General features: G+C 44.0%; 1 protein-coding gene and 1 pseudogene across 1 annotated transcript; both read right to left on the bottom strand.

The window, feature by feature from the left end:
* Window positions 1–2,097: 2,097 nt before the first annotated feature.
* Window positions 2,098–3,545, bottom strand: LOC139572576 (interferon-gamma-inducible GTPase 10-like; annotated as a pseudogene).
* Window positions 3,546–14,745: 11,200 nt separating this feature from the next.
* On the bottom strand, window positions 14,746–16,892 carry LOC139573423 (trypsin-1-like). The gene is made up of 6 exons (XM_071396841.1): window positions 16,765–16,892; window positions 16,432–16,582; window positions 16,046–16,296; window positions 15,709–15,845; window positions 15,092–15,193; window positions 14,746–14,914 (listed from the first exon to the last, which is right to left on the bottom strand). The coding sequence occupies exons 1-6, from the start codon at window positions 16,802–16,804 to the stop codon at window positions 14,867–14,869; spliced, it is 729 nt and encodes a 242-aa protein (XP_071252942.1). The 5' UTR covers window positions 16,805–16,892; the 3' UTR covers window positions 14,746–14,866.
* Window positions 16,893–17,859: the final 967 nt, after the last annotated feature.

Below are 17,859 nucleotides of genomic sequence, written 5' to 3'. Positions count from 1 at the left end.
GCCTCAGGTTCGTGCCGTGGGGGAGATTTTTGTGGGATATACTCGGCCTTGTCTCAGGGTAGTAGGTTGGTGGTTGAAGATATCCCTCTAGTGGTGTGGGGGCTGTGCTTTGGCAAAGTGGGTGGGGTTTTATCCTGCCTGGTTGGCCCTGTCCGGCGGTATCGTCGGCCAGAGCCACAGTGTCTACCGATCGCTCCTGTCTCAGCCTCCAGTATTTATGCTGCAATAGTTTGTGTCGGGGAGCTAGGGTCAGCCTGTTATATCTGGAGTATTTCTCCTGTCTCATCCAGTGTCCTGTGTGAATTTAAGTATGCTCCATCTAATACTTTCTCTTTCTCTCTCTCGGAGGACCGGAGCCCTAGGACCATGCCTCAGTACTACCTGGCCTGATGACTCCTTGCTGTCCCCAGTCCACCTGGTCATGCTGCTGCTCCAATTTCAACTGTTCTGCCTGCTGCTATTGAACCCTGACCTGTTCACTGGACGTGTTACCTTGTCCCGGACCTGCTGTTTTGGACTCACTCTCTACCGCACCTGCTGTCTCTAACTCTGAATGATCGGCTATGAAAAGCCAACTGACATTTACTCCTGAGGTGCTGTCCTTTTGCACCCTCTACAACCACTGGGATTATTATTATCTGACCCTGCTGGTCATCTATGAACGTTTGAACATCTTGGCCATGTTCTGTTATAATCTCCACCCAGTACAGCCAGAAGAGGACTGGCCACCCCTCAGAGCCTGGTATCCTCTATAGGTTTCTTCCTAGGTTCCGGCCTTTCTAGTGTTTTTCCTAGCCACCGTGCTTCTACACCTGCATTGCTTTCTGTTTGGGGTTTAGGCTGGGTTTCTGTACAGCACTTTGTGACATCTGCTGATGTAAAAAGGGCTTTATAAATACATTTGATTGATTTGATGTGCAATTGGTAATGTCATACCCAGCCAAATAACTGCTGTAAATCTGTACTGTAGAATTGTTATAATAATCTGTTCTGAGTTACGGACCCATCTCTACCTCAGTCTGGAGTGGTGGTTATTGTTATTTTATTAGGATCCCATTAGTTGTTGCAAAAGCTGCAGCTACTCTTCCTGGGGCGCAAAGAAAACATAAACCATGACATAATACAGAACAATAATAGATAAGAATAGCTCAAGGACAGAACTGCATAAATTTAAAATAAATATATAGAAATAAAATAGGTTCTGTACTGACAAAACACTGAGAAAACAGAGATGCCCATACTATAGGCCTATATTCAGTCATATTCAGTTCCCCATTCTAATGTTTAAATGTGAACAGAGAAGAGGTGAAGATAGCCCATGCGGTTACATAAGGTTTATCCACTTGCACAGCGTGCTATGCATCTCATCTAAATGTATACTAAACAAAAATTTTAATGCAACATGTAAAGTGTTGGTCCCATTTTTCCCAACGATTCCAGAAATGTTCCATATGCACAAAAAGCGTATTATTGTTTACATCCCTGTTAGTGAGCATTTCTCCTTTGCCAAGATATTCTATCCACCTGACAGGCGTGGCATATCAAGAAGCTGATTAAACAGCATGATCATTACACAGGTGCACATTGTGTTGGGGACAATAAAATGTACAGTTTTGTCACACACCACAATTCCAAGTTTCAAGTTTTGAGGGAGCATGCAATTGGCATGCTGACTGCAGGAATGTCCACCAGAGCTGTTGCCAGATAATTTCATGTTAATTTCTCTACAATGTCGTTTTTGAGAATTTGGCGGTACATCCAACCGGCCTCACACCCGACAACGTGTAACCACGCCGGCACATGACCTCCACGTCCGGCTTCTTTACCTGCGGGATCATCTGAGAACAACCACCCGGACAGCTGATGAAAGTATTTCATTTATGAGGAGTATTTCTGTCTGTAATAAAGCCCTCCTAGGCCCACCCATGGCTACGCACCTGCCCAGTCACGTGAAATCCATAGATTTGGGCCTAATGAATTTATTTCAATTGACTGATTTCCTTATATGAACCGTAACTCAGTAAAATCATTGAAATTGTTGCATGTTGCGTTTATATTTTTGTTCAGTATAATTTGTCTTTTATTGTGTTTATTGTTTCATTCACACCTGCTCTGTTGGAGCTCAGATCGTAAGTACTTCACTGAACACTGCAACGACATCTGCAACCCTGTGCATGTGACAGTGTAGATACAATTACAAAATATCTAAAATAAAAAGGGATGTCAACAATGCTAAAGCTAACAAAATACTAATGCTAATAATAATGCTAATTTTAATAACAACGCTATAACTAAGTTAACAAACTCAAACCTTGGGTTCCTGACTCTTTGTTGTCATGGTAACAAAAGTGATTAGACATTTGACATTTGACCTGTAGGATATGTATCTGCAGCCATTATAGCATCCACCATAAAGAACAAGGTGTTTTCAGTTTGATCATTTTACATCCTTCTACACCTGCCACCATGAGCACTGCTTTAGCATCCTCCACCATCTCTTTTAATCCCTTATCCAGAAGGTGTAATGTAGTGGCAAAGGCAATCCCCACTGATCCAAACCTACCAATGGCAGGTATGCTAGTCAACACAACCTCGATGGTCTTGGCTGCCACCATAGCTGTTGTTCTCAGCATTCCAGCCACCACCTTCTCATCGACTCCCCCAGCGAAGCGAGACTTCATCGCTGAGCTCGGTTCATCCACTGGCTTATGGACACGTTCTGAGAGTCTCATCTAGTCCAAAGGCTATGAAGGCCCTGCAGAGGAAGGCCTGCATAATACCAACCTCACAGCCCACTGAGAAGCCAGGGATGGGTACGGCTGCTGTGGTTGAGGTGGCAGCAGCTGCAACGCAAGGAGTTTTGAAAAGCTCCTTCCTCTTCTTTTCATTCATGACTTTGGAGCAAACCAGCAGAGACTGGATCAAGGTGGACCGCTTGTGCTCTGGGAGGTTTTTCGAGAGAGAGAGAGAGTCAAGCACTTCCCCAGCTCAAAGGTGGAGATGAGAAAGACTTTTGGGCTCCCTACGGTCTTCAGGTTCACCTCACAATTATGTCTGATCTTGGAGAGCAAATCTTCCTCCCTATGGTTCTTCTTCCATGCCTCGGCTCGGCTGTCGTTGTCGATCTTCGACCGGACGAAGTAAAACATCTTCATCTTCTGGATCTCTTTGGCCAGCATGATGTTGTTCTCTTTGAACCTCACTGTGCCGATGATGATGAAGAAGTTGTAGGTTTCAAACTTGACCTCCTTCAGGTACTTCTTTGCTTTAAAGTTTGGGGTGCCGATACCAGGCAGGTCCCAGATTTTCACGTTAGGCATTGTGGGGTGGGAGCATCTGATGGCCTTCATGGTGGTCTCCATCACTCCGGTTTCTGCTGCTCCCTCGTCCCCATCCAGTCCAAGTAAGGCGTTAACAAAAGTGGACTTTCCTGACCCACTTTCCCCTGTCACAGCGATGTTAAAGGTCACATTCTCTAGGAGATCCAGGTCCTCCTTGACCTTGGCTGCATTCTCTAATTGGGTAAACTTGTCATAGTTCTTCATTTCATTGATGGCGTCAGGATCTTCATAGAAGTTTTGATTCAATGAAATTACCGTCTAATTTTTCTGATGTCAACATTGCCGACCACAGTACAGTAGTCAAGTACAGCGGTTTTCAAACTATTTGGGGCCGGGAACCCCTTTTGTGTTAGCAAATTCACCAGGGACCCCCTCATAATCAGAACACAACTTCTTTAGAATGCAATAAAAATAGCATACAAGGACTTTTACTATGACTTCTGCAATGCATGGCCAGACTAATCAAGTTTTGGGCCCTGGGAAAGAACAGTTTAAAGGTAGGTCTACCTCTTGGCATCAGCAGAGAAAGTTTTCCAGTTTTCAAGCAAATTCTACACATTTTGCTATAGAACAGATTTTTGTTGCCGTTTTAAAGCACATTTCCTGGAATTCTACACATTTTGCCATGAGACAGAGAGAAAAAGTAGCAGTTTTAGAGATAAAATTACAGTGCATTTACAGTGCCTTGAAAAAGTATTCATACCCTTTGGAACATTTTATTGTGTTACAAAGTGGGATTAAAATGGATTGAATTTTTTTGGTCAACAATCTACCCAAAATTCTATGTAATGTCAAAGTGGAAGAAAATGTTTGTTTTTTAAAGATTCACAGAAATTGTTTAACTAAAATATAGTTGTTGCATAAGCATTCAGCTCCCTGAGTTAACAATCTAGAAGCAGCTGTGAATCTTCTTGGTTAAGTCTATAAGAGCTTTACACACCTGGACTGTGCAATATTAGCCCATTATTATTTTCAACATTCTTCAAGCTTTGTCAAGATGTTGGGGATCATGGCTAGACAGCAATTTTCAAGTCTTGCCATAGATTTTCAAGCAGATTAAAGTCAAAACTGTAACTTGGCCACTCAGAAACATTCAATGTCTTATTGGTAAACAACTCCAGTGTAGATTTGGCCTTGTGTTGTAGATTATTGTCATGCTGAAAGGTTAGTGCTCCCCATTTGCCCATCTTGTATAATATAACATTAACTCTAACCTCTGCATAACCTTCCTCCTGTCATGCTTTCTGAACACTACTCCCTCTCTTCATCCTTCTCTCTTTCTCATCTCACCCTCCCTCCCTATCCTTAATTCCCTCAGTGGCAGCTCCTATGGATAATAGGATCGTTGGGGTTATGAGTGTGAGGCTCCCTCATCAACGCCCAGTGGATCATCGTTGCCTCCCACTGCTGGATTATGTAAGTACTAAGGTCACATTCACTTATCTTTTCCCTCAAGCCTCTCTTCCTCCGTCAGTGTGTAACGGATGTGAAATGGCTAGCTAGTTAGCGGGTACGCGCTAGTAGCGTTTCAATCAGTTACGTCACTTGCTCTGAAACGTATTAGTAGTGTTACCCCTTGCTCTGCAAGGGCCGCGGCCTTTGTGGAGCGATGGGTAACGATGCTTCGTGGGCGACCGTTGTTGATGTGTGCAGAGGGTCCCTGGTTCGCGCCCGTGTCGGGGCGAGGGGACGGTTTAAAGTTATACTGTTACATTGATGCTGTTGACCCGGATCACTGGTTGCTGCGGAAAAGGAGGAGGTTGAAAGGGGGGGTGAGTGTAACGGATGTGAAATGGCTAGCTAGTTAGCGGGTACGCGCTAATAGCATTTCAATCGGTTACGTCACTTGCTCTGAGACCTGAAGTAGGGTTTCCCCTTGCTCTGCAATGGCCGCGGCTTTTGTGGAGCGATGGGTAACGATGCTTCGTGGGTGTCAGTTGTTGATGTGTGCAGAGGGTCCCTGGTTCGCGCCCGTGTCGGGGCGAGGGGACGTACTAAAGTTATACTGTTACAAGTGCATTATATTTTCTTTCTGTTTCATGTTTTCTCTCCTGTTTTCACTCACAAATCATCTGTCTGTGGACGCCATCTACTGGTACCAGAGCTATGACTACCAGACCCTGGACCACGACATTATGCTGTTGAAGCTGGCCCACCCTGTCACTCTCAACAAGTTTGTCAAGCCCATCGCCCTGCCCACAGCCTGCCCCAAGGCCGGGGACATGTGTGGGGTGTCTGAATAGGGTAAAATTGATACCGACTCTGGTGGGAATGCAGACTGGGTGTAAAATGGTACTCAAATCAAATCAAATTTTATTTGTCACATACACATGGTTAGCAGATGTTAATGCGAGTGTAGCGAAATGCTTGTGCTTCTAGTTCCGACAATGCAGTAATAACCAACAAGTAATCTAACCTAACAATTCCACAACTACTACCTTATACACACAAGTGTAAAGGGATAAAGAATATGTACATAAAGATATATGAATGAGTGATGGTACAGAACGGCATAGGCAAGATGCAGTAGATGGTATAGAGTACAGTATATACATATGAGATGAGTAATGTAGGGTATGTAAACATAAAGTGGCATAGTTTAAAGTGGCTAGTGATACATGTATTACATAAAGATGGCAAGATGCAGTAGATGATATAGAGTACAGTATATACATATACATATGAGATGAGTAATGTAGGGTATGTAAACATTATATTAAGTGGCATTGTTTAAAGTGACTAGTGGTACATTTTTACATAATTTCCATCAATTCCCATTATTAAAGTGGCTGGAGTTGAGTCAGTATGTTGGCAGCGACCACTAAATGTTAGTGGTGGCTGTTTAACAGTCTGATGGCCTTGAGATAGAAGCTGTTTTTCAGTCTCTCGGTCCCTGCTTTGATGCACCTGTACTGACCTCGCCTTCTGGATGATAGCGGGGTGAACAGGCAGTGGCTTGGGTGGTTGTTGTCCTTGATGATCTTTATGGCCTTCCTGTGACATCGGGTGGTGTAGGTGTCCTGGAGGGCAGGTAGTTTTCCCCTGGTGATGCGTTGTGCAGACCTCACTACCCTCTGGAGAGCCTTACGGTTGTGGGCGGAGCAGTTGCCGTACCAGGCGGTGATACAGCCCGACAGGATGCTCTCGATTGTGCATCTGTAGAAGTTTGTGACTGCTTTTGGTGACAAGCCAAATTTCTTCAGCCTCCTGAGGTTGAAGAGGCGCTGCTGCGCCTTCTTCACAACGCTGTCTGTGTGGGTGGACCAATTCAGTTTGTCCGTGATGTGTACACCGAGGAACTTAAAACTTTCCACCTTCTCCACTACTGTCCCGTCGATGTGGATAGGGGGGTGCTCCCTCTGCTGTTTCCTGAAGTCCACAATCATCTCCTTTGTTTTGTTGACGTTGAGTGTGAGGTTATTTTCCTGACACCACACTCCGAGGGCCCTCACCTCCTCCCTGTAGGCCGTCTCGTCGTTGTTGGTAATCAAGCCTACCACTGTAGTGTCGTCCGCAAACTTGATGATTGAGTTGGAGGCGTGCATGGCCACGCAGTCGTGGGTGAACAGGGAGTACAGGAGAGGGCTCAGAACGCACCCTTTTGGGGCCCCGGTGTTGAGGATCAGCGGGGTGGAGATGTTGTTACCTACCCTCACCACCTGGGGGCGGCCCGTCAGGAAGTCCAGGACCCAGTTGCACAGGGCGGGGTCGAGACCCAGGGTCTCAAGCTTGATGACGAGTTTGGAGGGTACTATGGAGTTAAATGCTGAGCTGTAGTCGATGAACAGCATTCTCACATAGGTATTTCTCTTGTCCAGATGGGTTAGGGCAGTGTGCAGTGTGGTTGCGATTGCGTCGTCTGTGGACCTATTGGGTCGGTAAGCAAATTGGAGTGGGTCTAGGGCAGACATGGGCAAACTACGGCCCGCGGGCCACATACGGCCCGTTAGGCTTTTTAATCCGGCCCGCCGAACTTGTCCAAATTATAGTAAAAACCTCCTTTTTTTCCCCTTTCCCTGCAATGCCCACGTTTCCCCAATAGATGGCGCACTCAAAACACATTGACCGTTGTTGGAGTGGCGCGTATTTCTCTTTATTTCACTTTAATTTTGGCGAGTCCGTGGCGAGTTTGTAGAGCGCGCGGTCAGGACAATCCATCCATGATTTTGCGGAGTTTAACACAAGTAGATATTATTGAGCTTGAGTATTTCGTTGTGTAATAATATGTTTTGAATGTTGAAAGTGATTCCATTTTTCAATAAATGTTGATTTCTTTAACTTTGCACCTTCGATTGAAACTTATTAAAAACAGACGCAATCTTGATAAATCACAGTGCGTATGTTATTTTAATCTATTTACATTTCCTCATCCCGGTATCTGCGAAATAGTATGTAAATGCCATATCTTGCATATTCCTTGAGACAAATTTATTAACTGATAAGGGCTATTTTTCACATTTGAAAGACAGTTAATAAATTGGGTTGTAGTGTTCTTACTGTGCTATGAGGTTTGCACACACTACATTTAATGCTTTAGTATATCCGGCCCAAACACTCCCTCCAAATGCTCCTGGCCCGGCCCCTCTGTCAAATTTTAGAACCCATTGTGGCCCGCGAGTCAAAAAGTTTGCCCACCCCTGGTCTAGGGTGTCAGGTAGGGTGGAAGTGATATGGTCCTTGACTAGTCTCTCAAAGCACTTCATGATGACGGAAGTGAGTGCTACGGGGCGGTAGTCGTTTAGCTCAGTTACCTTAGCTTTCTTGGGAACAGGAACAATGGTGGCCCTCTTGAAGCATGTGGGAACAGCATACTGGGATAAGGATTGATTGAATATGTCCTTAAACACACCAGCCAGCTGGTCTGCGCATGCTCTGAGGACGCGGCTGGGAATGCCGTCTGGGCCTGCAGCCATGCGAGGGTTAACACATTTAAATGTTTTACTCACCTCGGCTGCATTGAAGGAGAGCCCGCAGGTTTTGGTAGCGGGCCGTGTCAGTGGCACTGTATTGTCCTCAAAGCGAGCAAAAAAGTTATTTAGCCTGTCTGGGAGCAAGACATCCTGGTCCGCAACGGGGCTGGTTTTCTTTTTGTAATCCGTGATTGACTGTAGACCCTGCCACATACCTCTTGTGTCTGAGCTGTTGAATTGCGACTCTACTTTGTCTCTATACTGGGACTTAGCTTGTTTGATTGCCTTGCGGAGAGAATAGCTACACTGTTTGTATTCGGTCATGTTTCCGGTCACCTTGCCCTGGTTAAAAGCAGTGGTTCGCGCTTTCAGTTTCACGCGAATGCTGCCATCAATCCACGGCTTCTGGTTTGGGAATGTTTTAATCGTTGCTGTGGGTACGACATCGTCAATGCACTTTCTAATGAACTCGCTCACCGAATCAGCGTATTCGTCAATATTGTTGTTGGACGCAATGCGGAACATATCCCAATCCACGTGAGCGAAGCAGTCTTGAAGCGTGGAATTAAATTGGTCGGACCAGCGTTGAACAGACCTGAGCGAGGGAGCTTGTTGTTTTAGTTTCTGTTTGTAGGCTGGAAGCAACAAAATGGAGTCGTGGTCAGCTTTTCCGAAAGGAGGGCGGGGGAGGGCCTTATATGCGTTGCGGAAGTTAGTATAACAATGATCCAAGGTTTTACCAGCCCTGGTAGCACAATCGATATGCTGATAGAATTTAGGGAGTTTTGTTTTCAGATTAGCCTTGTTAAAATCCCCAGCTACGATGAATGCAGCCTCAGGGTGTGTGGTTTCCAGTTTACAAAGAGTCAGATAAAGTTCGTTCAGGGCCATCGATGTGTCTGCTTGGGGGGGGATATATACGGCTGTGATTATAATCGAAGAGAATTCCCTTGGTAGATAATGCGGTCGACATTTGATTGTGAGGAATTCTAGATCAGGTGAACAGAATGACTTGAGTTCCTGTATGTTGTTATGATCACACCACGTCTCGTTAATCATAAGGCATACACCCCCGCCCCTCTTCTTACCAGAAAGATGTTTGTTTCTGTCGGCGCGATGCGTGAAGAAACCAGCTGGCTGCACCGACTTCGTTAGCGTCTCTTGAGTGAGCCATGTTTCCGTGAAGCAGAGAACGTTACAATCCCTGATGTCTCTCTGGAATGTTACCCGTGCTCGGATTTCATCAACCTTATTGTCAAGAGACTGGACATTGGCGAGTAGTATGCTAGGGAGTGGAGCGCGATGTGCCCGTCTCCGAAGCCTGACCACGAGACCGCTTCGTTTGCCCCTTTTTCGGCGTCGCTTAGGGTCGCCGGCTGGGATCAGATCCATTGTATTGGGTGGAAGGCAAAACACTGGATCCGCTTCGGGAGAGTCATATTCCTGGTTGTAATGATGGTGAGTTGACGCGAGTTGACATTGCTCTTATATTCAGTAGTTCCTCCCGACTGTATGTAATGAAACCTAAGATTACCTGGGGTACCAATGTAAGGAATAACACATAAAAAAACAAAATACTGCATATTTTCCTAGGAACGCGAAGCGAGGCAGGCCATCTCGGTCGGCGCCGGAAGTATGTATGTATGTACAGTGGGGAGAACAAGTATTTGATACACTGACGATTTTGCAAGTTTTCCTACTTACAAAGCATGTAGAGGTCTGTAATTTTTATCATAGGTACACTTCAACTGTGAGAGACGGAATCTAAAACAAAAATCCAGAAAATCACATTGTATAATTTTTAAGTAATTAATTTGCATTTTATTGCATGACATAAGTATTTGATCACCTACCAACCAGTAAGAATTCCGGCTCTCACAGACCTGTTAGTTTTTCTTTAAGAAGCCCTCCTGTTCTCCACTCATTACCTGTATTAACTGCACCTGTTTGAACTCGTTACCTGTATAAAAGACACCTGTCCACACACTCAATCAAACAGACGCCAACCTCTCCACAATGGCCAAGACCAGAGAGCTGTGTAAGGACATCAGGGATAAAATTGTAAACCTGCACAAGGCTGGGATGGGCTACAGGACAATAGGCAAGCAGCTTGGTGAGAAGGCAACAACTGTTGGCGCAATTATTAGAAAATGGAAGAAGTTCAAGATGACGGTCAATCACCCTCGGTCTGGGGCTCCATGCAAGATCTCACCTCGTGGGGCATCAATGATCATGAGGAAGGTGAGGGATCAGCCCAGAACTACATGGCAGGACCTGGTCAATGACCTGAAGAGAGCTGGGACCACAGTCTCAAAGAAAACCATTAGTAACACACTACGCCGTCATGGATTAAAATCCTGCAGTGCGCGCAAGGACCTCCTGCTCAAGCCAGCGCATGTCCAGGCCCGTCTGAAGTTTGCCAATGACCATCTGGATGATCCAGAGGAGGAATGGGAGAAGGTCATGTGGTCTGATGAGACAAAAATAGAGCTTTTTGGTCTAAACTCCACTCGCCGTGTTTGGAGGAAGAAGAAGGATGAGTACAACCCCAAGAACACCATCCCAACCGTGAAGCATGGAGGTGGAAACATCATTCTTTGGGGATGCTTTTCTGCAAAGGGGACAGGACGACTGCACCGTATTGAGGGGAGGATGGATGGGGCCATGTATCGCGAGATCTTGGCCAACAACCTCCTTCCCTCAGTAAGAACATTGAAGATGGGTCGTGGCTGGGTCTTCCAGCATGACAACAACCCGAAACACACAGCCAGGGCAACTAAGGAGTGGCTCCGTAAGAAACATCTCAAGGTCCTGGAGTGGCCTAGCCAGTCTCCAGACCTGAACCCAATAGAAAATCTTTGGAGGGAGCTGAAAGTCCGTATTGCCCAGCGCCAGCACCGAAACCTGAAGGATCTGGAGAAGGTCTGTATGGAGGAGTGGGCCAAAATCCCTGCTGCAGTGTGTGCAAACCTGGTCAAGAACTACAGGAAACGTTTGATCTGTGTATTTGCAAACAGAGGTTTCTGTACCAAATATTAAGATCTGCTTTTCTGATGTATCAAATACTTATGTCATGCAATAAAATGCAAATGAATTACTTAAAAATTATACAATGTGATTTTCTGGATTTTTGTTTTAGATTCCGTCTCTCACAGTTGAAGTGTACCTATGATAAAAATTACAGACCTCTACATGCGTTGTAAGTAGGAAAACCTGCAAAATCGGCAGTGTATCAAATACTTGTTCTCCCCACTGTATAAGTATGTATACTTCCCCCTTCAGACTGTGGGTCTGAAGGGGGCCCTGAAAGTGTGGCTGTCTCTGTCAGTGTCCAACCTGTTTAAACTCCAGTGTGAGGACATCCCCATCCTGTCAAATAAGGCCTGTGAGAAGTCCGACACTAGCCAGATGAATGACACCTAGAGCTCTGCTACCTGACTCCAACCCGGACAGGCCATGACATTATACATAGGGTTGTTTTTTCATCAAAGCTAGGGTACAGGCAGGGCTCGTTTATCAATAAATTGATCACTAACATTTCGAAGCTGAGTCATTTACTCGCGCTGTGCTGCGCAATACTGTCATATCTCACTAAGATCATAACTGTAGTGACACATCACTAAGATCATAACTGTAGTGACACATCACTAAGATCATAACAACTTCGTCAAATATAAGACAGGAGAGATTTATTCACGGAAAATAAGAATGTAGTGTGACCGAAAGTAGCTAACAGCTAACTGTTCTCTCATGTCTCTTCATTGTGCAGAGCAGCCCAAGCGGAGCTGTTGCTTGATAGTCACAGACACAGAGCCGCCATGAGCAGAGCGCATGCAGAGCGTGCCACAGGGAGGAGCAGCTAATGGATTCACTAAAGGGAAGTTTTTTCTGATTTCGGGCCAGGCCTTAAAATTGACAGAAGCCTGTTTAAGTGGAAAGTCAACATATGGCATGTGATCGAAGGTTATGGCATGTGAACACATGTGTGAAACACATGCAGTATGTTTTATATGTGAACTCATATGCAAAACAAAAGTAGCATATTTTATATGTGAACTCATATGCAAATCAAATGTACTATGTTTTATATGTGAACTCATATGCAAATCTCATGCAGTATGTTTATATGTGAACTCATATGTAAATCAAATGTACTATGTTTATATGTGAACTCATATGCAAATCACATGTGGTATGTTTTATATGTGAACTCATATGCAAATCACATGCAGTATGTTTTATATGTGAACTCATATGCAAATCACATGTAGTATGTTTTATATGTGAACTCATATGCAAATCACATGCAGTATGTTTTGCATGTTGGTTACACTTTACATTACAGTGCCCTTCTTACTGTGTAATTATTCCTGTAATTACAGTGTAACACGTATTATAATTTCTAACCATTGTTGCATTGTACGTACTTTGCATTGTATTTAGGGTTAGGGTTAGGGTTAGAGCTAAAGTTGGGGTTAGGCTCACTGCTGTAAGTGCATTGTAACTCCTTGTAACAATTTCAATACTTAATCATTATTAGTAATTTATAATGAATAATTATTCATACTTAATACAGTGTAATTACATGAGTAATTACACAGTAATAAGGGCAATGTAATGTAAAGTATTACCTTTTGTAGTGTGTAATAGTGTGCAGTTTGAGGCCTTTTGAAAGTGGCTTTTCAAAATTCCTTTACAGCAGCAAGGTACATCGACATCATTAATGTGTAAAAACTCAAAAGGTGTCGCCAAGTGCTAAGTTCATTAGCAGTCATCTAACGATAACTCATGTTACCAATGGCACTTTTTGAGCTCAAAGAGTAGAAATTCTAAACACGTTCTACTATAATATTTTTTATGAATTAACTTATTCTTTCAAGTCATTACATTAGCGATACTGTTGTGAGCGGGTACATTTTTAAGAATTATTAGGTGATTAAAACCAAATCGGTAACAGAATTAAAGAAAAAGGAATTACTGTAGTCTAAAAAATGCAGGTTTAACTAGGCAAGTCAGATAAGAACAAATTCTTATTTACAATGACAGCCTACACTGGCCAAATGTGGGCCAATTGTGCGCCGCCCTATGGGATTCCCAATCATGGCCGGTTGTGATACAGCCTGGATTCAAACCAGAGTGTCTGTAGTGACACATCAAGCAGTGCTTTAGACTGCTGCGCCACTCGGGATCCCCAAAAAGCAGTTCCCTGACCAGGAAGCAGACCCAGGACGCGGCGGTGAGAGAGCCAAATCCTAACCACTAGGCCGGGAGCCACTTGTGGATTTGACAGCTTTAATGCAGTTGCACCTCCAACAACGCCAAAACAACCAACCACTATGCCGATGTCTGCTAAAGCGGATCTGATTGAATAGAGCCCTTAGAGTTTTTACTACATGAGTGGGTTTTTAAGTTGTTGGTGAAATGGGTTACAAGTATGCTATTGTAAGTGTGATTACCAATTGATTATCATTGATTGGTAATGCCTGACCTGTGTCTATAAATTCCTATCTGTCACGTGAACTGATTGAGATGGTGGTTGCTTATAGAGATTAAAGTCACGTTTTATTTCGCTCCTGTACGCTGCCTCTGTCTGATCTTAACTTTCATTATAGTTGACGTTCCAGCCTTCGAACCCCCTTAAAGGCGCCTTACACTATTGAACACATACACAACAGTATGTGTTAATAGCATACTGTAGCAGCAATATAAAATGTGTATACAAAAGACACTCTTCACTGAATATAGTTCATTTTGATTTATTGGAGCATTGGAGAAAATACAAAGTTGTAACCGTTTTTATGCATCAAGTGATCACTTCTCTCTGACATTTACACAGGCATAGCCCCATAAAACCAATAATTAATGTTGCCACATGGATTCATGGAAAATATGAACATGTCTATGACGTTTCCAGTAGAAAGATGTTTATAGTGAGAAATAATTCCTCCTAACAGTTTACAAGGTTAAAGGGATAGTTCACCAAAATTAAGAATTAAAATAATCCTAATGATTTGTAGAGAGAGTAGTCTGTGCAGTCAGAATCTGTATTCTGTGGAGCCAGAGAATCAGCAACCCAAGTTTTGTTTGATATGTTCCCACTTAGAATACTTGATTGCCAATAATAAATGGGACTGGTAGGACCCTCTTTTAACATGCTCTAATTGGTCAACTGAAGATCAATACTTTCTTGACATCATCACCATACATTGTGTATTCGGACTTATCCCTTATAGTTTATTGAAGCCTTAAAAACACCTACGGTACATGTACATTAGAAGTGCTTTATTAAGCTGTTATAGTTACAGCATTTATAAACCAACACAAATTGAGACATTCCACTTGCAATCAACACTCCTTTGATGACATACAGAACATACTATTGCACTACTACATTCATGAACATGTGTTCTATGCTGCATGCATGTAAGAAGTACCTTCTACAGTATATTAATTTTTATAGTTTTATACCTTGGGAATAGACACAGTAACTCAAATTATGTTAAATGCTTTATTTGTCATTAGTATTTAATCTCCAGTATAAAAGGTAGATGTTGAACTGCACAGGATGTTGTAGAGTTCTGGGACCATGCTGGAGGACCGAAGCTAGGATCAGACTTAGTAGGTGGCCATGGTGCTGGTCAGCCAGTTATTGAAGATGCACACCTGGAGGAAGAGAAGAAGACATTATTGGACACACTCAATGGGAGGCAACATAAGAACCATCAATCAATGTTTTATAGACAATGTCTTTTTCCTTCAGGAAACCAAGGGATATCACAGTGATGTATGTATTTTGATGTTTTCCTCAAACACAACAGAAATACCAGTTTTCTGTCTTACCTTGGCGTAGACACCGGGGTTACCGGGCTCAGCACATCCGTAACCCCAGGACACAACACCCTGAAGCTCACCATTGCACACCACGGGGCCACCAGAGTCACCCTGAGAGAGAGAGAGAGAGAGAGAGAGAGAGAGAGAGAGAGAGAGAGAGAGAGAGAGAGAGAGAGAGAGAGAGAGAGAGAGAGAGAGAGAGAGAGAGAGAGAGAGAGAGAGAGAGAGAGAGAGAGAGAGAGAGAGAGAGAGAGAGAGAGAGAGAGAGAGAGAGAGAGAGAGAGAGAGAGAGAGAGAGAGAGAGAGAGAGAGAGAGAGAGAGAGAGAGAGAGATTGAGAGAGATTGAGAGATTGAGATAGGAAGGGAGAGAGAGAGAGAGAGAGAGAGAGAGAGAGAGAGAGAGAGAGAGAGAGAGAGAGAGAGAGAGAGAGAGAGAGAGAGAGAGAGAGAGAGAGAGAGAGAGAGAGAGAGAGAGAGAGAGAGAGAGAGAGAGAGAAGGGAGACAAGTGATATGAATTGGTTATTTTATTCTCAATTTATTTCTAATCAATTGAATAAGTCAATTTAAAGTCATCCTTGTGGTACCCCTGAATTGAGGTCAGTGTGGTAAGTACGTGGTAAGTACCTGGCAAGAATCCTTGCCTCCCTCCAGGTATCCAGCGCAGAACATGGCATTGGTGATCATGCCAGGGTAGGAGTTGTTACAGTCGCTGTAGGACAGGATGGGGATGTTCAGACACTGCAGCTTGTTGCCATCGGCGGCTGTAAGGAGGGGGATAGAGAGAGAGCGAGAGAGAGAAGGATGGAGGGAGGGAGGATGGTAGAAGGAGGAGAGTTATAGTTAGACATAATGACAGTGTTTTTAATAGTAGGTCTACATTTGCTATGCCTGTAAACACACTCAGTCACCATGAAGATGACCAACTGGCACATGTAACCTTTGACCCAGGTTCTGCACTCACTGGAGCTCATGGTGTTGCCCCATCCAGAGACGGTACACATGGTGCCAGCGGGGGCACAGCTGCTGGGCAGAGCAACAGGCTGCACGTAGGTGTTGAGGGTGGCGGGCTTGCTCAGCTTGATCAGCATGATGTCATTGTCGATGTTGTAGGAGCTGTAGTTGGGGTGACGGATCACGCGAGATGAAGAGATGAACTGCTCGCTACCCTCAGTTACCTTGATGTTGTGCTCGCCCAGACGCACCTCCACACGGCTGAAAGAGAGAGAGTTCATGTGAATGTGGAGTTCACTTGTGTCCTTTAGTTTGGCAAAAGTTAAGCTTATCAAATTGTTGCAAGGTGTTATTGACTCAATATGTTGCTAGTAGTTCACTTGGGAGTGTACTTACGACTTGTAGCAGTGAGCAGCAGACACAACCCAGTTCTCATTGACCAAGGAGCCACCACAGAAGTGGTACCCAGAGTTCAGAGACACCTGGTGGGGCTGGGAGTTGGCCTTGCACTCATACCCTCCGACAATCTTGTCGTCCTCCGTGGCGACTGTAAACAGAGAGCAGGCACATTCTTAGCTATATTACCTCAGCTTTTGAGATGGAAAAGCATAGCACTATGATAAAACAACAACAACAATATATTTCTTAATAACATCAAAGAAACACATTTGTGATGTTAGTGTCATTACACAGTCCTGTTCTTTTTTCTATGATCATTACTATACTCACAAGCGGCTCCAATGAGCAGAACGAAGACCAGAGAAATCATGGTTGCTGTATGATCCTGTCGATGAAAGGGGTTAATCTGCACCCCTGGTATATATGCAGAATCGGGTGTGCCGCCCCGTTTAATGGAACTGTTTGATTGGTCAAGAGAAAGCCAATCAGAGGCAAAAGGTGCACTGCCAAGGTCAGCATTATGACGAAGCAGTTTCCATCATGGTGTGGTATGAAGTTGACTGTGAAGGTAGCAGAAAGCTAAATATCTGTTGTCATTAGTCTCAGTACTTTTAAGTCCAGGTTATTGACATCTAGATTTGATTGAATTTCTTACAGGAGACAGTGATACATGTACAGTGCACTACAACTGCCGGTTTGAGATGACCAGTATTCTATGCAGTTCAGACTGTATCTTGACCTCAACATGACTGCAACACAGCTGTGTGGTTCACACGTTGGTATTCTCTTGGAGAAGTTGACAAACACAACTTTGCATCTCACAAGGCCAATTTTAGCTTTGTAAACTGGGTTTAAGGGGTTTTGTTGGAAAGTTATTCAAGGCTGTCGTAAAAATAGGCTCTGTATACCTTATATGGCCATGAGTTCATTACATAAGTTGTATAATCATAAGTTCCTCCAAAAACCATTAAACTCTATGCAGTTAATATGCAGTAAAACAATCAAAGTAAGCACACACTTAGGTAGTGTAATATATACACAAGATTCAAATAAACAGTTGTACTTTGACAGTAGATTAAAGTCAACACTCCGGCTTAACCCTAACCTTCCCCATTACTCTCAACCCTAACCCTAGCTTCATTTCACATCCCAACTCAACCCGAACCCTTGCCACAACCCTAACCCTAGCTTCTCTTCCAAATCCCTAATCAATCCTAACCCTAACACTAGCTTCATGTCAACATCCCTGCTCAACCCAAACCCTAACCCTCAACCCTAACCCTAGCTCTTGTCCACATCCCTGCTCAACCCAAACCCTTACCTCAAACCTAACCCTAGATTCATGTCCACATTACGACTCAACCCTAACCCTTAACCCTAACTTCATGTCCACATCCCAGCTCAACCCTAACCTCAACGCTAACC

Source organism: Salvelinus alpinus, chromosome 4 (assembly GCF_045679555.1).
Source record: "Salvelinus alpinus chromosome 4, SLU_Salpinus.1, whole genome shotgun sequence".
Classification (NCBI taxonomy): Eukaryota; Metazoa; Chordata; class Actinopteri; order Salmoniformes; family Salmonidae; genus Salvelinus; species Salvelinus alpinus.
This window is presented reverse-complemented; position numbering and strand designations above follow the sequence as displayed.

Excerpts from the sequence above, each read along its gene's own strand:
- LOC139573423 (XM_071396841.1), bottom strand. The coding sequence starts at position 16,804 with ATGATTTCTCTGGTCTTCGTTCTGCTCATTGGAGCCGCTT. Across the intron at positions 15,846-16,045 it reads GGGCAACACCATGAGCTCCA|CCGCCGATGGCAACAAGCTG; the intron begins GTGAGTGCAGAA and ends CCCTCCTTACAG. Across the intron at positions 15,194-15,708 it reads GAGGCAAGGATTCTTGCCAG|GGTGACTCTGGTGGCCCCGT; the intron begins GTACTTACCACG and ends TCTCTCTCTCAG.